General features: G+C 39.9%; 1 protein-coding gene across 1 annotated transcript; it reads left to right on the top strand.

Annotated features, from left to right (window-relative positions):
* Nucleotides 1–69: 69 nt before the first annotated feature.
* IARS2 (isoleucyl-tRNA synthetase 2, mitochondrial) lies at nt 70–27,301 on the top strand. The gene is made up of 23 exons (XM_048296753.1): nt 70–288; nt 770–892; nt 1,704–1,860; nt 2,928–3,076; nt 3,166–3,215; nt 3,316–3,425; nt 3,511–3,601; nt 3,993–4,108; nt 5,182–5,351; nt 6,136–6,226; nt 6,437–6,588; nt 7,521–7,681; nt 14,967–15,069; nt 15,692–15,785; nt 21,025–21,133; nt 22,387–22,489; nt 23,457–23,582; nt 23,947–24,078; nt 24,688–24,794; nt 25,618–25,763; nt 25,908–26,098; nt 26,675–26,819; nt 26,929–27,301. The coding sequence occupies exons 1-23, from the start codon at nt 85–87 to the stop codon at nt 27,081–27,083; spliced, it is 2,985 nt and encodes a 994-aa protein (XP_048152710.1). The 5' UTR covers nt 70–84; the 3' UTR covers nt 27,084–27,301.
* The last annotated feature ends 40 nt before the right edge of the window (nt 27,302–27,341 follow it).

Consider the following 27,341-nt stretch of genomic DNA (forward strand, 5'->3'; position numbering starts at 1 on the left):
GCAGCCGCCGTCCCGCCCGCCCTGCGCGGCGTGTCCCCTCCCGCGGCCCGTCGCGCCGGCGGAAGCGCGGCTGCAGCCGTGAGGATGCTTCGGGCCTGGCGGGCGCCGGCGCTGGCGCGGGCCCGGGCCGGGGCCGCCCGGGGCTGGGCGCGCTCCGCCGCCTCGGAGGCCGCGGCCGAGAGCCGGGAGGACTCCCGGTACAGGGACACGGTGCTGCTGCCGCGCAGCCGCTTCCCCGCGCAGCTCCCGGGGCGGCTGCAGCCCGAGACAGAGCTGGAGACGCAGCAGGTGCGGCCGGGGCTGGGCTGGGCTGGTTCCCCCGCGGTGCGAGCCTCGGGACGGCCGTGGGCCTGCCCCGGGCGCTGCGAGCCCCGGGCCGGCAGGAGGGCGGGCGTGGCTGCCAGGGTTTGTGTTCGGTCCCGCCGTGCAGGGCGAGCTTCTGGCGAGTCTGGGCTCTCGCCTGGCCCGGCCGTCCGGGCTTAGAAAAGCTCGGGCTCTTGAGGTGTTTATAGTTTGGATATAACTTTGTTACGGTCTGATTTGGAGAAGAGTAGTGACTCTCCGGACAGTGGAGTGCCAGGAGAATAATCTCAGGCCTAATACTTCACCTCCTTCGGGCTTTTACATACTTTAAACCCACTAATGTCTTCTTTTGCAGAGTTAGGAAAGTGTAATTGTTTGTCTGGTTCTGTTGTGCGTTTCACGTCCAGACTTTTTAGAAGCGCAGAGACTTGTGATGGTTTTGGTCTTTTTCTTGTTGTTTCCACAGAAATGTGGTTTTTCGGAACTGTACTCATGGCAAAGGCAAAGAAAAGCAAAACAGGAATTTTGTCTGCATGACGGACCACCTTATGCCAACGGAGACCCTCATGTTGGCCATGCATTAAACAAAGTAAATATTTACTCGTTCATGCTTTATTCTTATGAAGTGATAAAACTTTACTGTCATGTGCTCTGTGTTCTCCATTCCCATTTAAATCGGTAACACTTTAAAATGTTTGGGGTTTTGGTCGCTGAGGCTTTTAAAAACCAACATTATGGTTGTGATGCCATATTTTGCCGTGTTGACGTAGACACCGTACCCCAACATAAATACCATGTACTGAATGCTCAGTGTTCATTTAGGTTCAGTCCTGAGATTCACAGCATTACACTGGCCACAAAGTGAGAAAGACTCAAATGTCACCCACAGCTTCTTACAGTCCCAGTGCTGCAGCAGTGTGCTCTAGGCCAGGGCTGTAGGTCCAGTTCAGTGTTTTAAAAATGAGAGCAAGTCGGATATGTTCACGTCAAGTCTTACAAGTTTATAAACTGCATCTCTCAGTTACTCTGATTGTAAACTCCTTGGATCAGAGGTCCTCTAAGATTCTGCCAATGTACAAAATGATAGGCAAGAAAAAGAACAAATGTAGGGTCTTTGGATCACAGAATGGTTTGGGTTGGAAGGGACCTTAAAGAAGATCTAGTTCCAAACCCTCTGCCATCGGCAGGAACACCTTCCACTAGACCAGTTTGCTCAAAGCCTTGTCCAGCCTGGCCTTGAACACTTCCAAGGATGGGGCACCCATAGCTTCTCTGGTCTTAAATATAAATTCGTCCTGCAGCTTTTGATAATTGTATTTGTAAACAGGAGGAGCTTAATTACAAATGTGGCTGTTCCACATGGGGGAGCTAAAGTGATAACAGACCTTGTGGCTTTTCAGATTTTGAAAGACATCACCAATCGCTTCCATGTGATGAGAGGTTATAAAGTGCATTATGTGCCAGGGTGGGATTGCCATGGATTGCCAATTGAGTTGAAGGCACTGTCAGAAGTCAAAGGAGCTGAAAATCTTTCACCAATGGAAATTCGGCAGAGAGGTAAATAAACTACTGTCTGCAGTATCTCCGTAAAAAAGGCTGGCTTGACTATTTGTATATCCTACTCTTTTTTTGTACTTTATGCCTGATATGCCTTTTAGACTTTGTGGCCTTTTCTATTAGCTATTGGTGACATTTTCTATGATCACTGGGTGTATTTGCCAAGCAGATAGACCAGACTGGAATCTGATGAAATGGGATCATTTCACACAGGCTTAATTTGTTGCTGTAATGGGCATGCAGAGCATTGACCCTGGGTTTAGAAAAACACAAAAGGAGGGCAGAGGATTTGGATGTGTGCTTTGATTAACTGTATAGTGGCAGGAAGCTGGTATTTATGAGATCAGCATCCTTTTGGTTTTTGAAGGCTGAATTTGATTAGGAGCTAGAAAGATGCATGTAAAAGTCAGGCTCCTTCAGGACAGCTTGGCTCTCTCTCACAAATAGGAATGTATTTGTTGACTGTGTTTTTAATAATTCTACAAAACTACCGGGGGGATCCTTTCAGAGAAAGTCTGCATTATATGGAAACTGTTTTGAAGAAATAATTTCAAATACAGTATGGGTTGAAGGGCATCATTACTCAGCTGCAAAGCTTTTTGAAATGAGCAATTGAAACTGCTTTAATTTGAAATTGTGGTAATGGAATAGGCTAACTTATTTTCAGATGTATGTTACTTAGAAAATTTTGGATCAGCATCAACAGAGGGATGACTTTCACTCTTACTAGTTTTACGTTGAGAACTTATTTTGGGAAATTTCTCTTCCTAACAAAATACATTTTCCCCCCCCTTTCTTAAAGAGAAAGTTTATAGGACTATAAAGACATGGGCTTAATGTTCCTGTATTAGTCAAAAAAGTGCCACTCCTGGATCTGTTTACTTTTTGCAGTCATTTTTTGTAACAACCAATCTGAAATGTATGTATTTTGAATTGTAATATTTTGGGCATAGGTTCACTATATTCAGCTCTGGCTTTACTAAAAAAACATCAATAGTACATTTTAAGTGGTATTTTATTGATCTTAGTGTGCTAAACCATGTGCTTAATGGAACTATTCCCTTCAGCCAGAGCATTTGCAGAAAGAGCAATTGAGAAACAGAAATCTGCCTTCATTCGTTGGGGTGTAATGGCAGATTGGGCCAACTGCTACCTTACATTTGACCCAAAGTATGAAGCAAATCAGCTGAGAGTCTTCTACAAGATGTATGATAAGGTATGTTGAATTTCTCTTGAAGTCCGTATTGATTTTTCATGAGTTTTGTTTCTCCTAACTTTCTTTTTTCCTCTCCCTGCCCTCTCTAGGGTTTAATTTATCGGGACTATAAACCTGTGTTCTGGTCCCCTTCAACAAAGTAAGAATCAACTTACTATTTTGTCTTCAAAATTTTAGCAAGGATACTTACTTGTAGCTTTTGATGTTGCAGTGTGTAACTTGTGTTTGATGTGTACCAGAACAGCCTTGGCTGAGGCAGAACTCGAGTACAACGAGCAGCACGTCAGTCGCTCTGTGTACATGAAATTTCCGCTGCTGAAGTCGCCGCCTAAGCTGACTTCTGTGATAGGTACGACTTCTCTGTAGCTTTAAAGACTGATAGCTTTGATTTTTGTTATTATTGTGAGTAAAGTACTTCTAATTTACATCTGTAGATGGATCATCCCCTGCTAGTGTGCTAGTCTGGACCACGCAACCTTGGACTGTGCCAGCCAATCAAGCAGTTTGTTACATGCCAGACTCAGCGTAGGTGTCTTTCACTTGGGTCAGTCATCTGTGTCAGTCCTTAGTGGTATTTAGCAGCAAAATTAAAACATTCTGGACTGCCATTACAGTTTATTTAAGGCATCTTTTTTAGGTTTTGTTTGGTTGGTTTTGGTTGGGGTTTTTTTGTTTGGTTTTTTAAGTGATGCAATTTAAGCTTTGTTCTATATCTACTAATATATTAATTTCTGCTTTAATTTTTTTTAAGTTATTTCTCCATTAGGCGAGGTTATGTTGAAACTTCTGAGATTTATGAGTGAATTGAACATATAAAACATACTTGTCTATCTTTTAGAGATGAAGCATGTCACAAATTGGTAGCTTTGTGATGTTTGTAATTATTTAGTATCATGAATGCCCGTTTGCTTTGCAGATACTCAATTGTAAAATGTGCAACAACTGGACAACGCTTCATCCTTGCTGCAGATAGAGTTGAATCTACAGCTGCTGTTCTGGACACACAGTTTGAGGTTATAACAACGTGTAAAGGTAGGTTTTAATATCGTTATCATAAATTACTTAGAAATCTGCTGGTAGATGTCTGAAAACTGCTTCAGTTTTGATGGATTAAGTGTTTTTATAATTTGAGTATATGCTTCACTAAAATAATACAAAGAGGAGGAGGAGGAGTCTGTCCAATTTACTATTGGTGTATTGTAACTCAAATTATCATCCATAGATTTCAAATGCATTTTTAAAATCTGGATTCGCGCTTGGAAAAATGAAATACAGAATTCAAGTCTATGCAGTATTAAAATCTTAATTACACTGAGTACAGTTTGTATGTCTTTCCATCCATTATTAATGACAAGAGGGGGCTAATTACAAGAATGACTGTTGAGGTATTGTAGGTATCTCTTGTCTCTCTGGACAAGCTAAAGCAGTTGAGCTGGCATCCTAGCAAACTGCATAGTGACATTTCTTAACAGGCAGGCTTGGGATTCAGTGTAATGAGTTGGGATTTAGTGTGTTATTTGTGAGCTTTATTCCTTTGCCTCTATCAGTGATTCAGTACTGGAAATATGCATATGTGAAGGAGGTGAGGAATCTGTTTCTATGACTTTTTGTTTTCTTTTTTTTTTCTTGGTGCCTTGCCATGCCTTCTCTTTCAGGGGAAGTCTTGTTTTTACCTAGTGATAAAATTACTGGGGCTGTTTTTTCTCACAGCTTCCACCTTTTTGAATCATGTGATTTACAGATAATGTCCAAGAGTAGTAGAGTTGAACTTTCTTAAAAAGAAATTTCATATTGGAACCTGTTCTTTTTAACTTCCCATATATTCAGTAATTACTTATATTTGTTACTTTCCTGTATTTGTGTACATAACTGTGTGACGGCAGTTCTTAAACATCGTCCTTCTAGGAGAAAGTCATTGTGTGAACACCATTTTGTCATATGACACATTCCTCAAGCTCTGTGATTCTTGACTTCCAGCAAGACTTTAATAATAATATTTCTTCAGTGGTTTTTTTAACCACTTGTTCTTTTTCTGCAGTCTGATAAAAGAAGCTGAATGCGTGAATTGTGTTTCTCTATTTTTTTCTTCCATTTGTGTTTTTCAGGTGCAGATTTGGCAGATGGTTCTTGTGCTCATCCCACCATTCCTGGCAGAGTCTCTCCTCTGTTACCTGCAAATCATGTGACAATGACAAAAGGGACAGGATTAGTTCACACAGCCCCAGCTCATGGTATGGAAGATTACAGCGTAGCTTCCCACCATCAACTACCCACGGTACTTCATCTTTTCAGCTGTTGCTCTTGATTTCCTGCAACTGATTGATTGTGTGCCCTTAAAATGATTTGTTTTAATTTGTGCATAAAACTTGAAAATGTTTTGAAGCATTCACAGAAGCATGAGTATCACTCATGGCCTGCAGGAGTGCCAGACTAACCTTAAAGAAATGTGTATGAGGATAAAAGGATGAAGTTTCCTTCTGCTGATTAAAAGTCATGGAGAAGTGGTAGAACAGCATCAGGTTTTTCTGCTCTGTGTGTGGTTTTGTTTTTTAAAGGATAACACAGAGACTTTTTCTCAGATATTGACTCACTACTCAGAATTGTCTTTTCCAGACAGTAAATCACCAGTTATGTTGGTCATTATTAATTTTTTTTTTCAGCAAAACTTGTTTTAAACACGTGTATAAATACAGTTCAGTTATGCATGGCCAGTTTGTGATTGATGGGAGTGAAGATGCAGGATATGGGGCATGGGGAGGATTAGGTTTGATTTTGTTTTTCACTGTTTATTTGAAAAGTCACTGAAATACCAGTGACTTTGATGTAAGATAGTTGTGGTATGTGTGCAAATGCAATGGTGCTTATTCCTTCTCACACGCAGAATTCACTTGCCTGGTAGATTACTGAACTGCAGTTCACTAAATCTGAAGTGTACTTAAATATTTTGTTCTTCATCAGGAAAGGAGTCACCTAGTAGAGTATTTAACTCACTTTTGAATACCAAAAAAGATAATTGCCACATGGTATTTTATTGACATGATCAATGTGTTCATTTTTAGGATTGCCTTGTGGACGAAAGCGGGTATTTTACAGAAGCAGCAGGTCCTGAACTTAAAAACAAGAATGTCCTTGAAGAGGGAAATGAAGCTGGTGAGTATTTGATGCTTGACTATTTGTTACTTCATCAGTTACAGTCCTGCAGGAACATTTTGAGGGCTTGTATAAACTGATCATATTTTGAATATGGATGAGATACAGGCATTTCTTGCTAAGTGTTGATTATGGAAAGGAGCTGAGTTGAGGTTAACAGTAGCCATACGTTCAATCTGAATTTTAATCTTGCCTCATTTTTTCTCTCAGTCATTAAAATGCTTCAAGCAGCTGGGAGTTTGTTAAAAGAGGAGAAGTACGTGCACAGTTACCCCTATGACTGGAGGACTAAAAAACCAATGATTATTCGTGCCAGCAAACAGTGGTTTGTAAACACAGCAGATGTGAAGGCTGCAGCACAGGTAGGTAATTTTGCTTTCTTATGAGACACTTAAAGACAACTGATGCTATTTGGAATCAGCAAAACAATCTTGCTGTAGCTCCCTGCAGAATATGTTATTCTATAGCATTTATAAACAGTAGTTGAAAAATGTTAATTAATTGTCAAAGTGAAGAGTGTTGTCAAATTTTTTGTCAATATTGATATGATCTAGGGTAGTTACATTGATTGGTATATTTGCTCATTGTATTTAGAGATGTAGAAAAGTTTCTTAGAGCTACTGATTTTTTTTTCCCTAAAATATTTTTAAAAATATGATGTTTCAAGAAATTAACTCAGACGATTTTATCACTATTAAAATTATATTTTTTGTTAGGCTAGCCTTGTGCGGCCAGAGATCTTTGTTTGCTCCCCTGTTAATTTTGTCACAGTCCTATTTTAAATAACTTTAAACCATGGGGTCTTTTGCTCTTTGAAATTATGTACGTCCACACTAAAAATTCAGACCAGCACCTTAGGGTAACAGTGATTTTATTCTATTAAGGGCATGAGGTGTATATTCCATATTAATCTTTATCTAAAATGAATGAAAACCTGATGGTTACTCAGCAGGGCTGGGAGTGAGTGGCAGCCCACACTGTATTACAGGCAGTCTGTATCAAGGTGGGTTTTCAAAGTAGACAACAGCACAAGAGACAGCTTTTAAACTTCAGATAGGGCCACTGATGCCATTTTAAACTCATTTTTAGGGTGTGTCTGCTAGAGAATCAGAGAACTGGGCTTTGGTTGGGAAATATACAGCATGTGCAGTGTTCAAAGTATGTTAGTTGTCTGAGAATGTGTTGTTTGATACTGGGAATGGGAGAGTAGATCTGTACCGTATTTTACTGACGGCATAAGCAGTGTTTATGGGAATGCTGAAGTGTGTTCAACAGCTCACTGTCTACTTTTTAGGATGTGCTGAAAAAAGTGAAAGTCATCCCTACGTCTGCAATGAACAGAATGCTGGAGATGCTGGACAGAAGAACATTCTGGTGCATATCGCGGCAAAGGTGCTGGGGCGTCCCGATTCCTGTTTTTTATCAGAAGAGCACGGGAGAATGCTTGATCAACAGGTACCTGTCTAGCCTTGTACACTGAGAAATGGCAGAATTTCTGTCATTGAAAATGACAGAGACAGAGCACTGTCTGTTGTGCTGCAGTTAATGATATAAAATTTCTTATTATTTCAGGTAGGAATACGTGCTTTTAGTTGTAGTTGTTTTTACACAGATCTAATTTAGCTGTAAGTTAGAACAATCAAAAACTTGTTGCTGGAAGTGACTTGTATATAACTAATGGAATTAATTTACTTAGATACTTAAAGTTACCTGAGAAGTCCCCTTGAGATTAATTACTGCTTTCATCCTTCATCTTGTAGTTAAGTGAGCTGCCAGTCATGACTGGCCTTTCCATTTAAGCAAGCAGTGAAATGCAAGTTGTGATTAGAAGAGATGGCAACTCTACATTGAACAGTCCAGGTTCTGTCTCAAAAGAGCTTTTTGCAGTTAAGTAAGTGACAGTGAGATCTGAAGTGTAATAACCACATTGGTTGCAGAATAAATAACTGCATTTTGTTTGAAAACAAAATTAGAGTGGTTTTGACGACCAGCCTCAAGTGTAACTGACCCTTAGCTATATGATTTGGTATGTCCAGATCTTCAGATGCTAGCCTGATTCTGCCATCTTCTAGTTAATAGTATCTAGATATTGCAAACACTGCATTTCAGGAATTGTAGACAACATAATGCAGAGGAAATCCAAGCTATGCTTTAAAGCAAGAAAACTCAACCAAATATAATCCTTTTCTGTTCTGTAAGGAATAATAGAGTCCTGCTTTTACTTCTTTGGGGAACAGAGGTATTCAGTTGTGAATGCCCTCTAAGAGGTGATTTCATAAAAGTAGTATTGTGGAGTTCCACATTCATTGATTAGTTCCATATTTTTTTCTGTCTTGAGATATGCTGATATAACTCAGTTTTATACACCCTAATCTTACAACCTTTTGTGTAAATTCATTCTGGATAATATGATTGCATAGCTGGAGATGAACTTAAATAGTGTTGCAGAACTCTTTTTATTCTGGTGTTGAATAAATATACTGCAGGAGTCCAGCCTGTTTTCCAGAGGCTGTACTGAGCACACAAGCAGTAGATAGTAGACAGTAGTAGGTGAGGCTCAGGGTGTGGAGAGCAGGGAATGGACTTTAGACAGGTAGTCCTCAGCTTCACCTGGTGTGACTGGGTGTGTAGGTGCATGGAGATGTACTTTGGCTCTCTCACCATAGGCAATAACTGTGAGAAAAGACCACAATAGCCACACATCAGGAAATAAATGGGTGGAGGGTTTGTGGAGTGTAAAACCGTTTTACCTGCAAAAAAGTGTGTGTCTCTATAAAAAAACTATTTCTGAGGAATAGTTCTTGTATTCTGGTTGAAGAGTAGGCTTGAGAGTGTGTGTGTGTGTGTGTGTGTGTTGCTTAAAAATTGTTAAATATGTAGTTTAACAAGAAGAAGGGAGCGTAATGAAAAGGAGTTCAGCAGTTGGCACTCAAACGAGAAGGGCGCCATGAAGCAAGAGCTTCTTCTGCACATCGAGGAGCTGGGACAGAAAGCATTTGAAAGGAGGGATGTGTGGGAATTCCTTTCTACAACCTTTAGGTTGTAGAAAAATTACCTTGAAAGGCAGTCACCTGTATTAAAACCCCTGCCTTTTGTGAGTGCTCGAGCTGTGTGAGATTATTCCTGGAATTATGCAAAATGATGTGGTGAACTTTGCCATAGCTTAACACCTCCATCTTTGTATGTAGGTGTTGGCCCAGCAGTCACACTTGTGGGGAGTGAACAAAGGGACAGCATGGCATGTTTGGGTAGAATTGATCTGAGGAATAGAAAGAGGCATTTAGGAAAAAAAACAGACATATTCAATATGCTTGAAAAGAGATTTATTTAATTTGCTGACAGCTTCAGATGCTCATTTATAGCCAGGACTCTTTACTTCTAACTTTACATACTCTCGGTGGAATTTTCAAAGGAAAGTGTAAAGCAATCATTAAATATTCTAAAAAGTTTGAGCTTTACAAATATTTGTAAAGTTAACTGTAGCAGGCTTCTGTAACTGGAGTAGGAGAAGTGCACAGAATATTGGCCTATAGAAGTGACAGGCAAATTTAGAAGACAGTCTGTCAATTCATAGGTCATTTTCCTGGACACCAGTTCTTACTGAAATAAGCAGCTAAACCTGATTGATTTGTTACATTTGCATTATCATTTTGAAAATCATATTACAACAGGTTGCTGACTTATTTTTTTAAGAAGTTTCATACTTAGATTGTGTGATAATTAATACAATTAAAACACCAGTAAATAACTTGCATTTCAAAACACGAGCTGTTTTTAACTTGAGTGCTGGATAAACAACCTTTCAGTAGCAGCTGCCGTGGAGTTTTTGAGTGACTATCAAAAGTAACAGCATCTCCACTGGAAGTCAGTGTAGTCCACATGGAGTTGCTGTTACATATGAGAGCACCAATGGTCGATCTTGAGTGATCCTGTTTATGTATCACCTGTAAAATGACTTTTAAAAAGAAAAAAAAGTCCCTAAAATAAACTGCTGTTTCCCTCTATGAGAGTTGCCCCTGAATTTGTCACATGAAAAGCCGCTGAAAGCCCCTCTCAAGATGGAACTGCTTTCTCTAACAGAGTGGTTTTGCCACACCAGCAGTGCAGTCTTTCTAACTTAAAAGCCAAGAGGTAGTTTGTAATGTTTGATGCAGAATCTCCATGGATCTTCCTGCTGCTGTGGGCCCCCCATAACCCTAAACGATATTTGATTCAATGACATTGTCATCTATGGTTATAAATTTAATATACCAGTAATGTTTAAATTCTTTGCTACAGAGTATACTGCATAATATTCTGACCAGGAGTGTAAAAATTATTATTAAAAAACCCTTATATGAAAGAAAGAGAAAAGAGAGAACACTTTTTCATTTTTGCCATTTTCAGTAAGAATACAGAGGTGAGATTCTGTGGGATTTTTCTGCACAAATGGAGAAAAAAAGACTTTAAGTGATTTAGAGTACATGCACAAATAGATGCTTACACTGTGTGACAGCTTTCAACATTTAATAGATTTCACAAGAAGATATTCTCAATGTAGGAAATTTTGTAACTCATGGAAAAGAAAGAGCTCCAAAACTAAAATGCGAGAATTGTATTTCCAGTAGTAGCTCAGGCCAGGTGATAAATGTGAGATACATGCTTTAATCTGACCTCATGCAATAACTGCTGTACAAATTTGCTGTTCAGATATTGGTAATAAATAGTAGTATTGCAGAGATTGTTCTAATGCCTGACAACTTTTGTCTGCTTCGCTGTGACTTCGATTAACACGTAAATTAAATTTCTGAAAAAGAAAACCCCAACATCTTTTTGAAAGAGGTCTATCCTGTGCTCTAATTTGTTTTTCAAAATAATAAGACATTTCAGTGAACTGCAATTAGTATCAGCTTACCATCCCCTAAATACTTACAGCTGCAGTATCAATGTTCGTGTAAAGCAGAAGATAACTTCCCCTCTTTGCCTCTGTTGGAAAGGAGATGGAGAGAACATCAGGCTCTGTATTCTTCTGCTCCTGACTGTATCTTAATGCTGCCTAATTTCTGTTAACAGATTAAATAAGTGTGCAGCATAATCAATATCAGGCTCCCGGGTGATTGGCTGGAGCTGTGGTAGCGTGAATTGCCGTAGGGGTGTCAGAGCGTAGCAGGGACACGTAATGCAAGTTCTTCCAGATAGCCTCTGAATACAGGGCAAAGTTTTACAATGGCCTTTATGGCTCATTCGCAGAATTATCATGCTCACCTTGAAGGCTGCAGATTATAAAGTGATGAGTAGTTATTTGAGCAAGGTGGTTTTCACTTACACCTTACAGAAGAGTACTTTGCAAAAATCCTGCTCCTTACAATGCAGAGACCTTAAATAAAGTTATTTCTGTCTTGTAGTAAAATTAATCATAAGGATCCTGCGAGAAGAGCAGAGCCAAGTACAGGGGCTGTGTTTGTTTGTCTTGTATTTTTCAAACTGTAGGAGGAAAAAAGATTTGTTGAAAAGATACCCTGGAAATTTTTCATCTAAACTATCTCCTCTTAGAAAACACTCATTAATGTTCACTTATGTTCTGTAGAGAAACACTGCATAATGAAACAAACTTGCACTGCTAGAATATGGTAATTTTTTTAAACTTGATTTGAAACTATGATAGGATTCTGGGAATGTTGGTCAATAAAAAGTTGGCTTCACAGTCCTTGACTCCTTATTTCTAGTAAGTGATTGGTAACACAAATCTTTCTTTTACTTATCTGAAAAAATTTATCTGTGGCATAATTGTACCTGTTGCTTCTTGTGTAACACAAATGTCTTAAAACAAATCTGCCCTTCAGAAATTAATAGTGTAATCTTTGTATTGCATAGCAATATACTTGATAAAATGTTAGTCCATAGTATGTTTTGTGGGAATGGTGTATCTACAAGGATACACAACTCTTGTGTGACATTAGCAATACTGTAAATGAGGGCAGTCATTTTATGATGGTTTCCCAAGGGAGAGTAATAGCAAGGGTTTATTTCCTTCTTGTCCCTCCCCACCCTCACCTCTGATGGTAAGGAAAAAATTGTTTGTTAAGAGTATATTTCTATATGTTGTCCAAAATAATTGTTAGTTTTGGTCTATAGCTGGATTTATCACCTTTTATAAATCCCTTTAAATACTAATAACTTGAAATACCTGTTGAATGTTTTAAAAATGTGTAGGTTGAAAATTAATTCATCACTGGAGTTTATGTCCCTCCACTGAAGGGTATTTGCAATGTGGAAGACAGGCTTAGTTCCTGTTTAAATTTTCTGCTTGCTTGACAGGACGTGCTGGTAGCTTTTCTGTACTAATTGTGGGTATGATTCCTGATCAGAGAATTTTTCTGGCTCTCACTGAGGCCAGACCCATTAGCTGAGCACTGAATTACTTCTTCCGTAAATCACTCAACATACACTAATATTTTATATGGTAATAAACGTGTTTTAGGGTAAATCATCCTCTTTTTAGTTTAGCTACTCTTGTCTTCCACTGGTGAGTTCCATGGTCAGCAGCTGGAAGGCCTTGAGACTGTGGAGAGAGCTCTTGAAATCCTCACGTGAAGACAGTTGGTTATCTGTAACTGTCTTCAAAAATACACTGATAGTGTATTTGAGAAGAATCCAAGGTGGAAACTTCTGTTGGCAAAGAGTGAAAAATAATACTGTGTATTGCTTTTCCTAAAATGTTCCCAGTGCTGTAGTGTGCGTCATCACTAAAGGTCAGGGTGTAAATTCAGCTTTGTCAGTGGAAGGTACTGACCCTGCAAAATACAAATTCAGTGGAATAGTTTAGTCCAGGCTGAGGCAAACAAATTTCTGTTTTGTTTTTCCTGTGATCTTTCTGAATTTGAAGATTTAGCATAAAGGAGGCAAGACATAAGGGTTGCATATCAGCTATCTGCCAGGAATTGTACCAGAACGGGGGTGGTTGTTTGCTTTTGTCTTGGAGAAGTAACACTCTTACAACTGAAAGTATAGTCAAACAGGCCTCTGTGCAAACATTTCTGGAAAGAAGTGGTACCATTCAGAGCTGGAGCTCCTCTGTATTGTTTTAGCAAGATAAATGTTAGCAGATACATTACAAAGCCATAGATTGTGTCCCACCATCATTAAACTGGAAGGTGAATGATGCCTATGCTGGTTTGAAAGGGGCAGAATGGTGGTGGTGCCAGCTGGTTGTGCATGTGTGAGTGTTGCTGCTTAAAGGCCTTTCCCTGTGGAAAACCTGCTGGGATGTTCTACAGGAATTTACTTTGAGAAGTAAATTGATTAATTGATGATTGATTGTTTGATTAATACAAAATTGTTGTTCTGTCGTTGCAATTTGAGCAGTCAAGAGCAAAACTGGAGTTTCTTCTTGCTGTTGCACATCATGTCATGAAATGTAGTAATTTGTTCTACAGCTTCTTGGACAACATGTTTTCATGCTTAAACACTGTGTCATTAAATGTTTTAGTGTTGTAGCTCAGCTTATTAGCAGTGCAGTAAAATACTGTGCTGCAATCCAAGTATAAAATCAAGTGATGACACTGAAGATCATCTGCCTTCTGTGTTTTCAAGATAATTATGCCAGATCATTATTTTACTTTTTCCCCTTTGCAATACTGTGTCAAGAACTTAGTTAACTGATTAAACCTTCATTTCTCGAGTTACAAATAAATCTCTGGTGGCCTGGGTAACACAGAAGATTTAGTCTGAAGTTGGCAGGTCGTGATGATCTGCTGTACTCCTTAAATGCAGCAGATGTCTTAAAAATCACCTCTTTAGTAAGTGCCCTGTGAGTCAGCAAGATGAAGTGTGTGGGGTTCCTCTTTGGTTTTTTAAGATACTTTAATTTATGTCTAGACTTGGCATTAAGCAATATTAAAAATCAATTCCCCATAGCCTTACCAGTGGGGCCAAGGATTGAATGTGTCATAAAGAGTGCAGAGAACTGCACACCTTGAGGTTGCCTTATCTGTTCACATCAGAAAAAATGCTTAGTTAATTTTTTTTTTTTCTTATTCCGTAGTATCTGTTTGTTTCAGGACCTTTGTTCTGGCTGGTGCTATATGATATGAACTCATAGATTGCCTTCAGAGTGTACATTGAATGGTTTATTATCACTCCTCTACTGGGTGCAGAATTTTCAGTTTCTTACATTATTTGGATTTATATATTTATCTGTATATTTCTTACAATTTAAAAAACATATTGCTAAAAAAGGGGAATCCAGGCAACTGGAAGTCTAAGATATATATGTATACTATTTGAAAAGCTGTCATTTTCTCACTCCTTTCCATGTGAGTTCTCAGAGTCTCTGTATCCAGTAGGAAAAATAAACCCATTGTCAAAAAGAGCAGATATTTTGAGGGGAAATAGTTGTGTAGTTTCTTTAAATTCAAGGTCAATAAATAGCTAATAAAAGGGATTTTAGAAGTTTTCAACCTGCTGGCATCTTTTCTGAGTGCCCCAATTATGGAGCATTTGCAGAAGAAGGTATTTGAAATCCATGTGGGGTTTTGTATGTTTTACAAATTCTCCCATCTTGGAAGGCAAAAGTAGGAAGCCTTTAATACAGGCAGGAAGCTCTGGGGAGTCTTGTCTGGATTAGAAGCTGGAAAATCACAGGTTCTAATAGCTTGGTCTGTGTATAATTGTCTCTCACTGCTTTGGGTCTGGGATACTTGTAGAAAGGTGTGATTAACTCCTCAATTCATAAACCCCTTTTTTCCTCCTCCTAACCCAGTGAAACCATCACAGATGTCATCAAAATAGTGGAGCAGCAGGGGACAGATGCATGGTGGACCCTTCCTATTGAACAACTCCTGTCAAAAGAGGCCGTAGCAAAGGTAAACTTCTGACTTCAGGTACAGCAGGTGCTCGAGACAGTCGAGTGATGGGAAATAATAGAAAAACTTCCTTTATTCCCATGATCCTCTTCAGTCTTGTACCCTTACGAGAAGGTATCCTGTGAAAGGAGTATTCAAAAAGAAAGATCTGAGTGGGGCAAAATACACACAATTGGATTTGTGCTGTTGATTCAGGGCAGAGATCTCCATCCTCCTCCTCTTAGTTCAGGAGGAAAGTGACATCCTGTTTAACCAAATTAGGAGCCCAAATATGTATTAGGTCTTGGTCGTTAAGATGGATTAGAATTTTTATTTAGTTCTTCCTAACTTTTTATTGTTTTTTGACAATTGTGTACTTAAGCTAGCACAAAGCTGTAGTGTTACTCTGCCATCTGAGGTTTTCTTTGTAATTTTTCCTTGCCCTACTTTGGGTTTCCATCAGTAATTATCTGAAAACTCTAGTCAAAAATTATCTACATTATTTTGTGATCACTCACAAAGGTGGTAGCAGAGCCTGTACAAAACTGATCCAGAGACCAAATTTGCTTTATATTTAGCTTTGAAAAGCATTGATAATACAGATTATTTTATTTGTATTATTTAATAATTGTTCTCTCAATAGGCTGGTGGTCGTGATGTTTCAGATTATGTCAAGGGACAGGATGTCCTAGACATTTGGTTTGACAGTGGAACTTCCTGGGCTCATGTTTTGGAAGGTACAGAACTCCTATGTTGATCCTTCTTTTAAAATACTTGGAGAACAAGATATAACTGTTCTGTGTGACAGTGTTAGTGTCAGCAAAACTGAGGCAGATTATGCCAGCAGCAGGCTGGTTGTGACCTGTAAAGCTGCTTTTGCTTGTAAAGATAAGGATTTAATGTTGGCAAACTCATTTTCAGTGTAATTAAAATTGAGATTTTTCTAATATTCTACTCTAATGTTTGTGCCATGTGGTACACCATGTATCTTCTAATCACAGCAAATTATTTTGAGTGTAGACATGTCATGGCACAGACAGCTAAGGTATTTTGGTCCTTGTGGATAATTAAATTGTTTTCAGTTAACAAATATCAGCTTGTGCTTGTGTGTGCTATTTGAAGCAGAACAAGACTGAGATCAGCTGCTGAGTCTAAGTAAGTTTTGTGATTTAAAAGTGTAGGTGTGCTTTTTCACTTTTGATTACTTTCAGTAACTAAAGCAGTATATTGTGGCTTAAAATATTTATACTTGCTATATGCTATTTATGGCTTCTACTGCCAGTAGTTGCTGCTCAGCAGGTAGCAGATAGATATTTGTATAAAAAGATGTAAAATATACACTGTTTGCCTGGAGGATAGTGCAAAGTCAGGAGTCCTTTCTACAGGAGGAGTCTGGTCCCATACATCAAGTCTGTTGGACTTTAAACCCTCTGTACACAATTGTGTGATAACAATCTTGTTGAATTATAAAACACGTTAGTACCAGAGATTTTATTTCTTAGCAACGTGGTCAGGCAACAGTACCATCAGCAAACATTAATTTTCTAGAAGACTTTTACATATATTGAGGTTTATGCTCTTTAAAAATGTTTCTGGTTTGATTTTGAAAGGTATAACAAAGTAGTGGTATTTTATTCAGTTACAAACTTGCATTCTTTAAGGGCTGAACACCTCAGCCTGCAAAAGCTACCTGTAATCCTGTGTAAAGGGGTTGTCTTTTCGTAAGGAATAGCAGAATCAAGGCTCTTGATTAGTTTTTAATTTGTGTCAAGCTCCCATATGGATTCTGTAGTGTCTAATAAATGTTTGGGTTATCACAGTTCAGACTGCTTCTTTCACGGAACCATTACGAGTCCTCTACCTCTCTTTTCATTAAGTTTGCTGGAACTTGGTGTGTGTAAGGCATCTTCTTCTGCTGTGTGACATGACTGGAGTGGCCCCACTGGTGTAAAAGCTGGGGACTGACTAACCAGCAGTGTAACCTTGTAACCCTGTTTATTCTCAGAAATAACACAAAAGTTGCGTTATTTTTTTTTCTGTGTAATTGAGGCTTCCAGCCACTGCCAGAAGTGAAGTACAGTCTGGAATTCATATCAAATTATTGTTTTAACTTACCTTTTATGAAATTTTGCAGAAGTTGAATTAAGAGTTTTGTTCATCTATTTCCCAAATATGCTTCAGATTTTAAAGCTTTCCCAAAACTTCTTCCAATGTCAATAATAATCAGCAAGGCTTACAGACAGGCTAATGGATAGGATTGTTTTCCAAAGTACACTTGGAGAAAAAGGGATGAAATTCATGGAGAATGAATTAGAGAATGTCATAACAGGAAGAAGAATTTTGTGGTAGGAGGTGGGTGTTGGCAGAGGTTGTTGCTGTCTTCTGATGTCAGTGTTGGTGGCAGAGGCTCTTTCACAGCCTGAGTTACTTCAAGGGCAACTGCAGCATATAAAAGATGGCTAAAACTGAGACTAATGTTTGTTTCACTCTACCCTGAACTCAAGTTATTGAAAATTCTAAATCAATGATCTGTTAGTAACCAGCAGGAATAACAGATGTTACGGATTTCCCTGTTAGTTCCAGTCTTGTGAAAATAATTCCTTCTCTCCAGCATCTCTGTGTCTCGGGGAACTAGGCAGTTCCTGGGTTTTCACTTGACCCAGCTGTGTCCGAGCTTACTAAGGGAGATGCCCCTGTTACAAAATGAATCCCTTTAGCTGACAGCCACACAGATTGCTGTCAGAAAATACAGCAGGTTGGGGAGGGGGTGAAGACAGGCAAGAAGAGAGATTCTGCTGTATGAGGTTAAAGGAATTGCTCAGAGATAGCCAAGCTCAATGGTGTAAATTATAGGGTGCATGACCTTTTGCCCTTGCACAGTCCTATTTCCAATGCTTGCCCTGCTTCCAGAGACTGGGCCTAGTTCTGATGGACTTGGCTTAAAGTTACTCTTGTTCCATTAAATTATGGTTGGCTTCCTTTTTCCAGCCTAGGTGTGCCTAAGGTACCACTTGTAGCTAAATGACAGATTGACCAAACCGTTCTATGTCAGCAGTGTGGCAGGTGGGAAGGTGCAACTTACACACTAAAATCAGAGATTTGGCTGCTGTAGTCACAAACCCAGAACTGTACAGTTAGAACTAGGCTGTGTGTGAAATAAACACCACTCACTGGCATCACTGAGAGCAGATCCACAAGTGCAACGTTCTCTGAAATCCTGCTGCCCCTGAAGTTTCCTGGGGATGCTGTTTGCTTTGTTAATGCTCTGTTTGCCTAACACTGTTTTCACTGAACAGTTTATTGTTGTGCCCCCTCATCCTGTTTGTTTCTTGCTACACATGCCTCAAGTATTTTTTTGAAAAATTGTTTTATGCAATGTTAAAATTTAAGTCCAAATGCTTCATACATGTATAAATGCATTTTCACAATGCTGCTGTGAGGTAGAAGAGTGTTAATCCACTGCTTCCAAAAAGAAAGTGTGGTAAAAGCAAAATTTTGTTCAAAAGCATGTGCTAATTTTGAATACTTAGTGCTGTGGTGCCCAGGACTTTTTTTTTTTATTGTTGTTCTTTTGCCTTGAAGTTCAACCTATTGATAGAGCTCATTTCAGTAGCTCTTTCTGGAGCATCCAATTAAGAGAACTCTTTAATGTCTTCAGATTCTCGTACATTTTCCTCATGGGCAGAGTGCCATCTTCACTACAACCCTGAGATGATTATTTTAAAAAATATTTCATATAAAAATGCACACTGGACTCTATTGTGACGTGATTTGCCACTGGTAAAAGTCACCCAGCTTTTTACCCACAGTTTTGTGGGTATTGAAATGATGGTAATTTTCAAATCGTAACTTTTTTTCCCTATCTTATTGGCTAATGTTTAACTGAATGAATGTGATTATTTTACAACTTGCCTATCTAAGTGTTTAAACTTTTGTGCTGACTGAGGGGCTTGAATTTATCTTAGCTGGTTCATTCCTGGCATTAAAATACAATACGTTTAATCTAAAAGTCAAAGTCTGTAAGATCAAAGATATGGAATCTTGAAATCCAAACTAGAAGGATCATAAATTGTAATTCTCTTTAATGACCTATGTACTGTACCTCAGTTAAAATAAACAGCTGAAAAGTCTCTTTGGGGTTGTTGGACATACTTCTCCATTAAAAAAAAAAAATAGTGAGCACTGTTGTAATTAATTTATATATAACAATCACAACTTTAACAAAAGTGAGGAAGGGGAGCTATTTAAAAGGCAGGTTTTGTATATGCAAACCCCGTGTTTGTATTTTACAGATAAAATGTCCAGACCTCTGTTAACTTTGCAAGCACTAGTAGCCAGCCTGCCACATGTAGTAGTTCCTGTCAGAAAAGCCCAATCCAGTTTGCTGTTTGTTGAAATTTTCTCCTCTAAGTTGTGTTTTTCCATGAAAAGTTAATTTCTCTAAAACCAGTGGCTAGTAAACTAGTTTTAAGTAACAAATGTGTTGTTACAGATTTTCTAATGTTACTATCTTCCTTACCACAGATAATTCTTTTTTTATCTTATCCTCACAAGTATTTTTGCAGTCTCTTAATACAGAGGCTGCTCCTTACTTACTGTAGTTCTAAACCCCAGACTCTTTGTAGATCTCCTTGAATGAATAAGCAAATGTGCTAAAAACTGTAACATCCACCCACACATTTTTCCTGTGCTACCTGGAACTGCTTGGCCTTGACCTTTGTAATGTTGAACTTCCCTTTATTGCAGGATGGATCTAAATATCGAAACTTCCATTAAGTTAAACAAATAAATCAAGTGTGCCAGCAGCAGAAAGAAGCATTGTCTCCGGGGTCCTCGAAAGAGGATAAAAGGAGATAGTGAATAAAAACTGAGTAGAGAAACTTCTGTCTGAATATTTGGAAAGCAACACCACCAACTTGTAGAATCAAAACTAAATTCCTGACAGATATGTGGATGGTTTTGCACATTTGTCACCTTTGACTTGCATGTTCTGCTGTGTTCCACATTGCTCTGTTCTCACTCTGGTGACCTTTCTGGGATTGCATAGGACAAGGAGGGACTTCTGGAGTCAACAAGTTTTGTACCTTTTTATGTAGTGACTGAATTCCACCAGTAAAGCCATTTCAACTGTGCTGTCCTCTCTCAGCCCTGTGGGATAGCTGGGTTTGCTCTTCTGCCTTTAGTGTGCAGTCAGCTAATACCCTGCCTGCCTTGTTAGCCCATTTTTCCTCTAATGTACTCATTAGCTCCACTTGTTCTTCCCTAGCATTCCTCTATTTTTTCTGTGTGTGTATTTACAGAGAATAATATTTCTACTCAGCCTTCACAAGGATAAGCTAAACAAGGCAGGCTTTTCCAGATGCCTCTATCCCCAACAGCCTTTCTTGTTTCCCATGTTGTCCTAACTCTTTCCTGAAGTTTTTAATCTTCCTGGAACACCAGTGGCCAAAAATGTAAATTCTGTCACAGGTGAGCTGTGGTCACTGCCAAAGCTTCCTGCTCTCCTCTGAAAATGCTTTTGATGGGCTGGTTGGGCATGTTACCTCTGTGCCTTGTGCCCTGTGTAATTCCAAATGGGGAAGCTTCAGATGGTGGCATAGATTTTTATTAATTCCAAAGTAGGTGAACTTTTCTTGGGTATTCCAGTTTGTTTAGGTGTACTTGGAAAGTATTTTGAGAACTTCTGTGAAGCAATCTTGAGCATGATAATTTCTTTTTGTAATTTATTACTTTGTTTGGGAGAGAGCAAGCTTATTTGTTAAATTCTGGAGTTTGGCAAGGTTTGGATTCTTTTAAAAGTTGTGATACTAATGAATCCCTTGTATCATGGTTAAGTAACCACACACCATTTATAAAAGTAATTTACCTACTGGGTTTAAAAAGCAGAATAAATGTTACTAATCACTTCCAGAGATTTTGTGTATTGTTTGAAGGTACAAGGTCTGATATTTCAAATAAAATGTTCTGGTTTAAAAGGTGCAGAGCAAAGAGCAGATACATACCTGGAAGGAAAAGACCAGCTGGGAGGCTGGTTTCAGTCATCTCTCTTAACCAGTGTGGCAGCAAGGAAAAAGGCACCATACAAGTAAGTGTGTGGAGTGCAAACACATTTCTAGTCCATTTATTGAATATTGGGCTTTTGGAAGTGTGCACAGTAGTGTATAAACAAGAGACATCAAACCAGTCCCAAGTATCTGATTCATGTTCTTACATTTTCACTATAAAGTTTTTCTCACATTAGATTGTAATTAATTTACGGTTTAACTTTTTTCTATCATAATTCTAATAATGTTTTCCTTCTTAGTCATTTAGGAATTGCATTATCAGATATAAGTCTGTTTTTTTGCTCTCTCTCCCACTCCCGTAATTAAATTCTTTGGGAAGTGCAGTGTGCTGAGGCCTTTTCTTGGTCTTAAAATCAGGAGTCAAACACAGTTAGGAGGGGAAAGGGATTTTACTTTGGTATTTATTTTAAGGATTCTTAGGTGCACCATGCCCAGGTGGAATGCACCCCAATGCACACCACAATGCACGCACACAATCAATCAGGTATAACATGATAGGTTTTACTAATTAGCATATCTATCAAAGATTCCCCAATGAGAGGCTCAAGTGAGCCCCCCCTCCCCAAGGAACCTTCCCCTGGATGGTTCTATCTTGGTTTACAGAATGTGTTCTGGAGAGGACCTTGGGGTCTGGGGCACACTGATCCCTAGCTACGAAGCTTCTAAAATGTTTAGTCTCTCAGCTTGACAAACAAGTCCAAGAATGTAGGCAAAAAGCACTAAGAATACAGAAGCTGTAAAAAAGGTTTAACTGGGTATAAAAGAAAAGGCAAAAAATCTTCATGGCATCAGTGCAAATCTCCCAAGATCATTGACTTGTGAATTCAACATGAGGCTGTAGGGAATTGGGAATAGCTGTGTGCTTACGTTCTGCTGAAGCTGTGGCACACCATTTATCCCCTGGAAGATGGAAAGCATAGAGAAGGGGAATGTGCCTCAGCTGTAAGGAGGCTGTGCAATTTTGGGAAATGTATTGGCTTAAAAAGTAAATAACACTTTAGTCTTTAATTAATCTGAAATATACGTGCCCTGGATATCTAAACAATCTGTTGCTTGCACAATTAAATTAAATGAGGAAAATAAAGTTGTTTACTCTCCTTGGATGGTAGTACAGGGTATATCCATGGTTGGTTGAACTCCGGGGATGAAGCCTCAGGCTCATTAAAATAGGGGGTTTCTGTATGCTTTGACTTAAGAATCTCCTCATTAGAAATCTATTCTTAGCATAGATTTTTTCCCTGGGATTTTGTTTTCACTAGAATCTTTTCTGCAGGACTCTGGTGGTTCATGGCTTTACTCTTGGCGAGAAAGGGGAGAAGATGTCCAAATCTATTGGCAACGTGGTTGACCCTGACGTCGTTATCAATGGAGGCGAAGTAGGTCAAACTCCTGAGTTCCTCAGAACTGCCACTTACAAGCTTTCACTGCTGCATTCTGCAGCTGTCTTGTGGCACAGCTCTGTAAGGCTCTTCTTTGGCTACACTGCAGTTCCATTTGGCTGGACTCAAAACCTTGACTTGTGTTGCTTCTGCTGTAGTGCAAGAAAACTCCTCACCTTTGTTCTCTGCTAAGAGAAAAAAAAGTCATGCAGAGGGTGTAGAATGGTTCCTTTTGACCAGTGTTGATGGAGTAATGGAGAAGGGGAATAATAAAAACAAAAAAAATTAAAATGGTGAACCTCTGCCGTCAAACTGACTGAAAACTACCATGTGGGGCTGGCAGTGGAGCAGTCAGATGTAGCAGTTGCACCCCAGCAATCTCTCTGCTCTCAGACTGTTACTGATGGGAAATTTCATTCCATGGTCAGGAAGTTGCACTGCAGGTGATGCTCTGAATTTCTTTCCCTCCCCAGTCCTGCTGTTGTTCTTTCTGAGGCTGCCAAGCAGCTTTTGTAACTCTCTAGACAGAAGGATCAATCCATACATGACTTGCTTTTCTGATTCATTAAAACATACAGTCGTTCCTATCCTTTGAAAAGGAGAAAAGCTGTCTTCAGAGTTGAAAGCAATCTGAAGGGGAAGAAAAACCAATACAGTTTTAGATATTAACATGACTATTTTAATGATAAGTATTCAAAGGATTTAAGGCTGCAGATGAGTGTCTGTCAGCTTACTTGGGTTCTAGCACTGCCTGAACACAGAGTGCTGCAGTTTTGGATTGTAGCCCTGCTCAACAGTAAATCCTGCTAAAAGAGGGGGAAGCTTCCCACCACAGCAGCCTCTGGGCACATGGACAGAGTTTTAGGTAGTCCTGCAAGGAGCAGGGTGTTGGAATTGGTAATCCCTATGGATCCCTTCCAGCTGGAGATATTCTATGGCTCTGTGCTTTCCTGTCTGTACTCAGGATCACACCAAGGATCCTCCCTATGGTGCCGACGTTCTCCGCTGGTGGGTGGCAGAATCCAATGTTTTCACTGAGGTGCTGATTGGGCCTGTGGTGCTCAATGCTGCCAGAGATGACATCAACAAGGTAAGAGCCACCAGTGCCAACGCTGTTCATCCCAGCAACAGGTCCTCCTTGTATTGCCTGCAAAGCTTTCCAGTCTTTAGACTAAAGAAAGCTTTTCCAAGCTTATTTAGGAAAGTACTACTGCTTTTTATACCTGTGGGTCAAATAGTAAAGTGTGCTGAGATAAAGACTCATTTTGCAGTGTGCTTTGGTAACAGCCAGTCTCTATTTTTCTGTAGGTCCTTTTGCCATGTCTTCTTCATGATGCCTTTGTAACTATTCAAACATTCATTTTGGAAATTAGTCAATTTTAGTTAATGATGGAATATGAGCATTTTGTGTTTCATCTAAATTATTAATGTTGAATTGCTCTGGGTTGTCCTAGCTCCGGAACACGCTACGCTTCATGCTGGGAAACGTGGAGGGCTTCAATCCAGAGACAGATGCCATCCCCCCTGCAGAGATGTACATAGTGGATCAATACATGCTGCATTTACTGCAGGAATATAGCAGCAAGGTAGGGGGAAATGTGTTTAGATGAACATGTGTGTAATGTTTTCCGCTGGTTGTATTTTCTTTAGGTGTGTGAGTAGAGTGTGTGTCATGCAGGCACATTACAACCACAAAGGATCTTTCAGTGCAATGTGCACTCCCTTAAGCCCATTTCAATTTTTGAGGAAGACTTTAACATTCTTAACTTGGTTTGGACGTCAGCCAGATTTTCCCACTCACTGCCCAAGGCCTCAAATTAGAAGTCCCTAAAAGGAGTTAAAGATGGATGTTAAAAAAAAGAAACCCGAAAATTATTATAGAGCTTTGGAAATTTGCTTAGTCCAGCACTTTGTCATTTCTGTCACTCAGACCAAGAAACCATGGGCATAATTTCTGGTTTCCCCAGGGAAAGGGTTTCCTCTTTTCTCTCCCCTCAGATTTGATGGAAATTACTTCTTTGGCCTAACTGTTAATTTACATAAAATTTTTTTCCCCTCCAACAACCTTTTAAAGAAAGGTTTCTCCCAGCCTTTGTGCCACTCATTCCATTTTCTGTAAGTTTGGGTTTATCAGGGCCCGTCATTGTGTGCTGTGTGATGCAAACTGATGCACTGTTCTCACCTCCCTCGCCCAGGTTACAGAAGCCTACAAACAATATGATTATAGCAAAGTTGTTCGACTGCTGCAAGCATTCTGTTCCAGAAACTTGTCTAACTTCTATTTCAGCATGATCAAGGACAGGTAAGTTCCTTCCTGCTGCCTTTAAAAGGGAAAAAAGGAGGAAATGAATCTGAGATGGAGGTAATAACATTCCAGGTGAATGATGAGTGAACACAGGTAACTCTTGAGTACCTCTCAGTCACACATTGTGCTCCAGTGCACTCCAGCTGCCCGGTGAAAGCTCAGCTGTTTTTCAGCTGTTTGTCATTGTTGTGCTCTCTTCTGTCCACTGGGGGTACTGAGCAGTTTAAAAGGTCATCAAATGAGCACATTCAAAACCAAATAAGTATTTAAAGAGAGTCTTGGATTTATATTTCTACCTAGAAGGGTGTGCATCTGAATTTTGGAAGGGCTTTTAGCACTTAGCAGTGCAACTGAATGTATTTATCTGGGTGTTTTAGATGAGTAAAAGAATCCTAAGGCTGTGACAGATCCCTTTGTAAATGTGCAAGGGCTGTTTCATGGGATAGGAGGGGTGGGGGTTATACTGATCTTTAGTTGCCAGAATATGAGTAAAGGACGAGGGGGGGAAGAGAGAAAAGCCCTAATGCTGAGGTTTACAGGTGAACCAGAGCAAAAGGCTGACAGCTGCAGGCTCACCTCCCTGAAGACAGTGTCTCTCCACAAATTAACATGTACAGAATCTCCTTTCCTGTGACAAACTCTTCTCCTGTGGCTGCAGATGCAGATGGTCATGTCTGTAGCCCACTGTGCTTGCCTGGGAAGGGCACTTTAGAAAGCTTTCCTTAGATTTCTATACTTCCAGTGGCAGTCTCAAAAGTGTGGCTCTTGAGCAGGAGCATGAACCTAGGAATACTTTCCAGCTTTCACTGCTGTCTTGCAGGCTCTACTGCGAAGAAGCAAAGGATCCTAAGCGTCGTTCGTGTCAAACTGTGTTGGCAGAGGCTTTGGACATCGTTGTCCGCTCCTTTGCACCCATCCTGCCCCACTTGGCAGAGGAGGTTTTCCAGTACATCCCTTACAAGAAAGGTAAAGCACCTACCAGTACTCAGCAATTCCTTTAGTGCACTGTTTAATTGCACAATTACAGAAATACACCACTCTTTGCCATTCCTTTTTATTCATTTAATAAACACTCAAATAGACTAAGAATTGCTTTGTTTTGCTTTCAAGATTCAGAAGGTGTGTTTCGTACTGGCTGGATTAATGCAAGCTCAGCATGGAAGAAGCCGGGCATTGAGGAAGCAATAGAAGGTGCATGTGCAATGAGAGACTCTTTCCTTGGGTCCATCTCTGGCAAGAATGCTTTGGAATACGAAGCCATCATTGTAATTGAGCCTGGATTGCTGTTTGAATTAATGGAGGTAAAAAATGCAACTAAGAGTAGTGTTGTCTGTGTGAAAATGTTCTTCTGCTTTGTACTTACTAGAAAATCACAGACCAGTTGAGGGTGGAAGGGACTGCTGGAGCCTGTACAGCCCAAGCCCCTTGCTCAGGCAGGCTTAGTTAGAACAGGTTGCCCAGGCCTCTGTCCAGTTGGTTTTTGGATACTTCTGAGGACGGAGACCTCTCTGGGCTACCTGTGCCAGTGTTTGACCACCCTGCCAATAAAAAATCAGCTTTGTGTTTTCTTGGAGCGGGATCACCTTGACCCTGCTGCCTGTGCTCTTTCTAACACAGCATCCTCATGTGGGATGCTGCTGGCCTTCTCCTTGGGAGAGCAGAATGTTGGCTCAGAGGCAGTTGCTTGGCCCTCAGACCCCCTTCTCTTGGACACTGGAGTTCAAGTCTGTCCTGTTCCTGGCAGGAATAAGTAAATCAGACTCTTGGTTCAAACCATCCACTCTGATTAGGAACCACAGCTCAGCATTTGTTTTATAGAATGGATGGTGCTGAGGAACAAAACCAGGTTCCAAGTCTGAAAGTTCTCTGTCCCCCAGGCACTGCAGGCTGAAGAAACTTCCAGTGTTTCCCAGCTGAATGAGATAATGATGGCTTCCCAGACAACCCTGCTGAGCGAGTTCCCCAAAGAAACACCTTCAGATGCAAACATCATAAAAGGGACCTTTCTGATTAACTTGGAAGGTAAGAGAACCATTCCAGACAGGCTGCTGCCCTACATCACAGTGTTTTTCATAGCCTGAGTCTTACCTACAGCTTCAGCCTCTCTCAGCAATGACACTTTCTTTGACAGGTGGTGACATCTGTGAACAATCTTCATACAAAGTTATAGCCCGACCCAGTGCCAAAGCAAAATGCCCTCGCTGCAGGAGATACACAGCTGAGTCCTCAAGCACTCCCTGCCCACGGTGCCTCCAAGTCCTTGCTGCTGGAAAGGGGAGCACATGAAGACTAAATGCCTATGCAAAAGCTGCTCCAAAGTGGCTGAACCAGCAGACCTGCATACTGGAACCTGTAGAAGCAGATGCTTAAGCCCCAGCCTGAGCAGGTTATCATGTACTTCGGGGAACCTTATGTGTGTGTGTGTATATATATATATATATATAAAAATATATACATACACTACTTGTGTATATCACTTGTCAGCTTAATAAAAAAGGGTGGTTAAAAATAACTGACTGATTTACTTGTTCTTAGCAACCTGTG

The sequence above is a fragment of the Corvus hawaiiensis genome, chromosome 3 (assembly GCF_020740725.1).
Source record: "Corvus hawaiiensis isolate bCorHaw1 chromosome 3, bCorHaw1.pri.cur, whole genome shotgun sequence".
In the NCBI taxonomy this organism is placed as follows: domain Eukaryota; kingdom Metazoa; phylum Chordata; class Aves; order Passeriformes; family Corvidae; genus Corvus; species Corvus hawaiiensis.